Here is a 7,048-nt window from a genome sequence, read left to right on the forward strand (position 1 = left end):
AAAAAAAAAAACCCCAGCCATTTCTATAATATAAAAACATATTTTTGATAATTTTGAACATGATTCAACATTTTTTTGCTTTGTTTTCAGGCTTATTTTTATTTTATTTATATAAGTATACTGTAGCTGTCTTCAGATACTATACAAAAGGATGAATCTGATCCCATTACAGATGGTTGTGAACCACCATGTGGTTGCTGGGAATTGAACTCAGGACCTCTGGAAGAGCAGTCAGTGCTCTTAACCACTAAGCCATCTCTCCAGCCCCATTAGTTTTGTTTTTGGAGACAGGGTTTTTCTATGTAACTTTGGCATCCTGGAACTTGCTCTATAGACCAGGCTATCCTCAAACTCAGAGATCCACATGACTCTGCTTCAAGCGCTGGGATTAAAGGTGTGCACCAATATTGCCTGACTCAACACATCTTTTTTTTTAAATTTTATTTAGTGTAAAAGTTTTCTGCTGCATATACATCCACATGTCAGAAGAGGGCATCAGATCCCCTTATATAGTTGTGAGACACCATGTGGTTGCTGGAAATTGAACTCAGGACCCCCAGCAGAGCAGTCAGTGCTCTTAACTGCTGAGCCTGAAGGATAAATATTTAAAGATTTGAACTTCTACAACTAAACTCTAAGACAGAGCAATCAGCATAAGGCTTCTTATTTTCTTAGGAAAATACTAGGGGTGACACAGGAAGCTTGCTCTAACTGAAGAACAATCTTTCCTCTCTCCCTTCTTCCTCTTTCCTTCTTTTTTATTAAAAAAAAATATTGCTGAATGGAAATGGAACCCGGGGCCTGAGCTATGCTTGACAAGCACTTTACCACAGAGCCACATGTCTGTCCATTCTAAGTTTTTTCCTTCTTCCCTTCCTTCCTCAGACAGTGTTTCACTACATAGACCTCTGTAGACCATACTGGCCTCAAACTCAGAGCTCTTTCTGCCCCTGCCTCCCAAGTGCTGCAATTAAAGGTGGGGTCCACCACCGACTGGCTAGACAGGTCCTATCATCACCATTATTTTAGTATTATTGTTGTTATTATTGTCATTACTAACATGTGTATGCTGTAAAGGACATCTGGAAATCGTTTCTTGCCTTCTATCTTTTTGGTTTATGATTTATTAAAACTTATTATAAAGAATCTGTATACAAACAAAACAAAACAAAAAAACCCACACAGTGAATAATCAGACATCTCAAATGAATTTCTGTACAGTTAGAATAACTAATCTGAAGTTGAGGAATTTCACATTGATGGTTTTGTTTGTTTGGGGTTTTTTTTTTTGGTTTTTTGAGACAGGATTTTTCTCTATGTATCCCTGGCTGTCCTGGAACTCACTCTGTAGACCAGGCTGGCCTTGAACTCAGAGATCCGCCTGCCTCTGCCTCCCCAAGTGCTGGGATTAAAGGCGTGCATCACCACTGCCCAGTTTCACATTGAGTTTTACACTTTCACTATCAAGTATATACACTTATCTTCAGACAAACAAACAAACAAAAAAGAAGTCCCACAATTAAAAGTAGAAAATTAGCTTCGTACTTCCCTCATGGCTTACGTGTCCATTACTTGCACTCAGTTCTTCACATCATGTTTACCCTTTCTTGTTCTCCTTTCTATGTCATTGTATGCCCATATGTACATTTGACTACATGTATAATGTATGCATACTACACTACATGCAACATCTGCAGATGAGGGATGGTGAGATGGCTCAGTGGGTAAGAGCACTGACTGCTCATCCTCCGAATCCCAGCAACCACATGGTGACTTACAACCTTCGGTACAGCTACAGTGTACTCATATACATAAAATAAATAAATCTTAAAAAAAAAAATCTGCAGAAGAAGGGAACATGTGCTTCTTTTTTTCCCTGCTTTTTCTTTTGCCTTCCTCCTTGTTCAGACAGGCTCTCTCTCGTTTTGGGTGCTGTGTAGCAGTACTCTGACCCTGCTGGCTTCTACCAATAATTATTTTATTTCTGCCCATTTCAGGGTAGTTAGAAAACTTTACAGATACATTTTATGAGGGTTCCATTATCAGGTTTGCTTGTAAGGTAATCACTTTTACCCTGGTTTCCTGGGCCCTTAGGCAGTATCCACCCCTCCATCCATCCATCCATCCACCCACCCATCCATCCATTGACCCGATCTATCTATCTATCTATCTATCTATCTATCTATCTATCTATCTATCTATCTATCTATCGATCATCCACCCACCCACCCATCCATTGACCCGATCTATCTATCTATCCATCCATCCATCTATCCATCCATCCACCCACTCCCCCACCCCCACCCACTCCCCCACCCACCCATCAGTCTTACTATAGAACTCAAGTCTGGCAACGTGAGTCTAATCCCTACAACCCACATTAAAAGGTGAAGGACAGCATCACCTTCCAAACCATGTCCTCCACACCCACGCTGTGACAAGGGCATCCATCCCTACACATAATAAACCTTAAAAATACAGAAAACTGAACAGTATTCTAAGAGGGTTATACAATACCAAAGGGCTCAAGAGACTACAGTAAGAAAGTGAAGCCGGGTCATGGTGGCGCACGCCTTTAATCCCAGCACTTGGGAGGCAGAGGCAGGTGGATTTCTGAGTTCAAGGCCAGCCTGGTCTACAGAGTGAATTCCAGGACAGCCAAGGCTACACAGAGAAACCCTGTCTTGAAAAAAACCAAAAATTCTATTAGTGCTTGCTTCAGCAGCACATATACTAAAATTGGAATGGATTAGCATGGCCCCTGTGCAAGGATGACACGCAAATTCTCGTGAAGCGTTCCATATTAAAAAAAAAAACAAAACAAAACAACAACAACAAAAAAGGGGAAAGATAAACCATTTGCTGACCTGCAAGCCCACAAAGACCTTCACCCTTCTAATGGCACCCAACGCCTTCCTTTAGGTATCACATGCTTGGCTCGTGCTTCTGCACACACACACCACACCATCCTTTTCAGAAAGTTCACCATTCTTTCATGGTAACTTTTGGGTTAAGGAGTTATTAGGATTTTAAGTTATACAGCAGGGAGGTGGAACTAAGTCTGGGAGGAGTTGGGGGGAAGAGATATGACTAGAATATTCAGCATGAAATTCTCTAAATAAAAACATAAACACACACACACACACACACACACGCACGCAATATAATCCGCAGAGTAAGCTGTGACGAGTGAAAATAACCCAAGAAATAAGGAATGGTATTTTATAACATCAAGGCTGTTAGTTCTCTGGGCTGTATTTTAGTCAGGCTGGGTGGAACTCACCTGCACTGCTAGCACTTGGGAGACTGAAGCACTTTCTCTGGGGTCTGGAGAGATGAGTCAGAAATTCTGAGTACTTCTTGCTCTTCTAGAGGACCCAGGTTCGGTACCCAACACCCTCAACCACCTATAACTCCAGTTCCAATTCCATAGCCTGACCCCTCCTCAGGCACCAGACACAAGCATACTACTGCACATACACATACATACAAAAACAAACAAACAACAACAAAATAAATCTAAAAAAGGGGGGGAAGGGCTGGTGAGATGGCTCAGTGGTTAAGAGCACTGACTGCTCTTCCGAAGGTCCTGAGTTCAAATCTTAGCAACCACTTGGTGGCTCACAACCATCTGTAATGAGATCTGATGCCCTCTTCTAGAGTGTCTAAAGGCAGCTACAGTGTGCTTACATATAATAAATAAATACATCTTTTTTTTTTAAATTTTTTTAAAAGAGGAGTTCTAAGCCAGGCAATGGTGGCACACGCCTTTAGTCCTAGCACTTGGGAGGCAGAGACAGGCGGATTTCTTTGTTTGAGGCCAGCCTGGTCTACAGAGTGAGTTTCAGAACAGCCAGGGCTACACAGAGAAACCCTGTCTCAAAAACCAAAAAAAAAGAAAGAAAGAAAAAAAGGAAAAAAAAATAAGAAAAGAAAAGACCTATTAAATAAATAAATAAATAGAAACAGGTAACTTTAGAAAACCACATCCTTACAGTCACATATTGCCTAATGCTCATTAAACAGTGGACCTCTAAACATAAATCTAGGAGCACACAAGTAGGAGTTCCAGAAATTTGTGGGGCTAAAAAGTCCCTATCGGTTTGTGATGTTGCAGTTGCTATGTGTAAGCACAATTCATGTATTTGTGGTCACACTGATACAAACAAACCTCCTATGCTGGTATAGAAAAACGCAGCACATACAATTCTACATAGCAAATAGTGATTGATAATATAAGCAACCATGTTATTGGTTTAGGGCATTGTTCTATTTTTCATTGTTTTTCTATTTACATGGAGACAGACTCACTAGACAGCCCAGGCTGGCCTTGAACTCAAATACCTTCCACATAGACCTAAGTGTGAAAAGTAATGGCACTTGCCACCACGCCCTGCTCCTTCCTTATTTCAAATCCTTCTATTTAACAAAGACGTTCAGAGTCAAGCAGCAGCCACATCACAGGAGCAGCTGTCACGCACGTCTCGAGTTTATCACATCTCTAGAAAGCACCACACACTCTGGTTTCTGACTTATCTCAGGTTCCTTTGCTCACTGGAGAGTAGGAGCAAAAGGCTGTCATATACAAATACACACACAGACATTCAACAGCCAAGTGTACAGAAAGCTATATCATCTAAGTTTGTCAAAGTACATGCTCTCAAAATATGTCCTAGATTACATGCTTTACAAACTGAAGGCTGTGGCTGCTCTGTTTAGCAGTCTACTGGCACCAATTTCCCAACTACTCCCAAGCATTAGTATCTTTAACAAAATATTTAAAAAATACACAATGCAGGGCTGGAGAGATGGCTCAGCGGTTAAGAGCACTGATTGCTCTCCCAGAGGTCCTGAGTTCAATTCCCACCAACCACATGGTGGCTCACAACCATCCATAATGAGATCTGACCCCCTCTTCTGGTGTGTCTGAGAGCAGCTACAGTGTACTTACATATAATAAATAAATAAATCTTTAAAAAAAAAAACCAAAACACAATGCTACCAGCATACTTTATAAGCATAAAGATAAGTTTTATGTGCACTGGGAAACCAAAAAATTCATATTGAAAGGCATCTTTATCTATTAATCAGCTCCTTCAGACAAAGGCAACTCAAAGGCTCAACAACTGCACCTCAGCTTACTCAAGCAGCACAAATCACTGTGAGAATCCCTAAGGTGATTCATTAAAAGTTAAAAGTCTTGAGAAGTTAAGATACTGATCAGAGAAGAGGTTTCTCCGGCTTATACTAACTACATACACAAACCTGTAAGAACTGGATGCTCCTGGTCATAAAAGGCCTGGTCTTATGCAAACTCTCCTAGATTTACAGCCTCTTAAGGATTCCGTTTTCCTTGTTTCCTTAACAGCTGTGGCCATTATCAGGCATTATCATATACTCTATCAGTACCCATAAACACCCACCACCTGCCACATGATGAGGCACTCCAGAGAGAACTTGTTTTCCATTTTTGTTCCTGCTTAGGAAAGGAGGGAATTTTTCACTGGGAAAAGCATGTTGAAAAAGTGAATGGTTCATCACTGTTACATTTCCTGCAACTAGATCTGTTATTATTTACAGACAATAGGCCAAGAACAGTTCTTATTCAGGATTGCTCCGTTCCCAAGCACTGAAGAGTCTGAGAAGCTACACCACAACGGGAAGCCTGAGCCACACAGTCTGAAGCTGGGCACACTCACCTAGGGAGTTACAGCCCGGCGTGGGACACTTCATGTTGAAATTGTAGCTTTCATGAAATCGACGACGCTTGGGGCGGTGAGAGAGATCACTGCCTGAGTCCTTCAGGGACATGTCCTTGGCAATGCTCTCATCGTGAGACACGTTGGGGCTGGAGATGTCTATGTCAGACTCAGAAGAAGGTGCATTTCCAGTTGGAGTTCGAGGTGGTGACTCATCATGATCAGCTGTATTTTTAGTTTCTAAAGAAAAAGCAATTGGTAAAACTGGTGAGTGGGTCCCTTTATGTAAAGATTTGCTAGAGAATAAGATTTTATGGAATCTGCAGTTCTCTTTCTAGTGCCATGGCCAAACTCTCTATGTAGCTAAGAATGACCTTGAATATGATGTGATCATCCTGCCTCTCATTCCCTAGTACCAAGTTTATAGGCATATGCCACCATATCTAGAGCTTTATGCAGTTCTAGAGAATAACATCAGGGGCTCATACATGCTATGCCAGCAGTCTACAAGTAAGCTATAGTCTTATAGTCTTCCAAGACCTAACCAGTAATTTTTAGCTACTTATCTGCTACAAGACATTCAAGATGCTTTGGTATAACTTTAACTCCTGATTGACTGTAAATCTGAAATTCAGGTACCACATGTTACTTCTCCATATTTTTCCTAAGCTCTTAATCCTGAGTAATCAAAATCAAGTATAAAGTCTGAAAAATTACCAAAAGGACCCAAATATGACAAAACTGTGTTCTCACGATAAGCATTGTTTAATAGTGAAATTTAAAACTAATATCAAAAATTCACCAAAATGTATTAACTTCTTTATTGGAAAAGTAAGTAAATAAATAGTCTATTTCCCTTTCCTTGAGACTCACAAGACAGAAAAATCAATGAGCTGGGTGTGGTGTGCGCTCTGAATCCCAGCACTGAAGAGGCAAAGGCAAGCGTTCTCTCTATGGCAGCCTGGACGACAGAGGAGAGACCCCCACTTAAGAAAGGAAGACGAAAAAAGAAACTGATATAATTTTTTTCTTTTAAGTGTCTAAGAAATGGCTCAGCAGTTAAGAGGCTGCTCTTGTTCTCCCAGAGGACCTGAGTTCAACTCCTAGCCCCCACCATAATGGCTCCTAATGTCTATAACCAGTCAAGGAGTTCTAGTTCTAGGGGAGTCAATGGTATCAGCACACAAATGATACGATGACATATATGTACGCCAAACACATAAATAATGTTTTAAAAAAAATTATTTTAATACTTAATGTGTATGAATGTTTTACCTGCATGTATATGTACAGTCAACATGCCTGGTGCTTGAAGTTACTGGGGTCTTATAATTTTAATAAATTCTTTT

The 7,048-nt window shown here is 40.6% G+C and overlaps 1 protein-coding gene and 1 pseudogene across 2 annotated transcripts in view; one reads left to right on the forward strand and one right to left on the reverse strand.

The window, feature by feature from the left end:
* Positions 1–7,048, reverse strand: part of Kat7 (lysine acetyltransferase 7) — a 36,930-nt gene that overhangs the window by 21,384 nt on the left and 8,498 nt on the right. For both annotated transcript variants that reach the window (XM_031354306.1, XM_031354305.1), the window contains exon 4: positions 5,700–5,939. In XM_031354306.1, coding sequence (XP_031210166.1) covers positions 5,700–5,939 — 240 coding nt within the window. The remainder of the gene's footprint in view (positions 1–5,699; positions 5,940–7,048) is intronic.
* On the forward strand, positions 2,710–2,808 carry LOC116079367 (annotated as a pseudogene).

This window comes from Mastomys coucha, unplaced genomic scaffold, assembly GCF_008632895.1.
Source record: "Mastomys coucha isolate ucsf_1 unplaced genomic scaffold, UCSF_Mcou_1 pScaffold5, whole genome shotgun sequence".
Taxonomy (NCBI): Eukaryota; Metazoa; Chordata; class Mammalia; order Rodentia; family Muridae; genus Mastomys; species Mastomys coucha.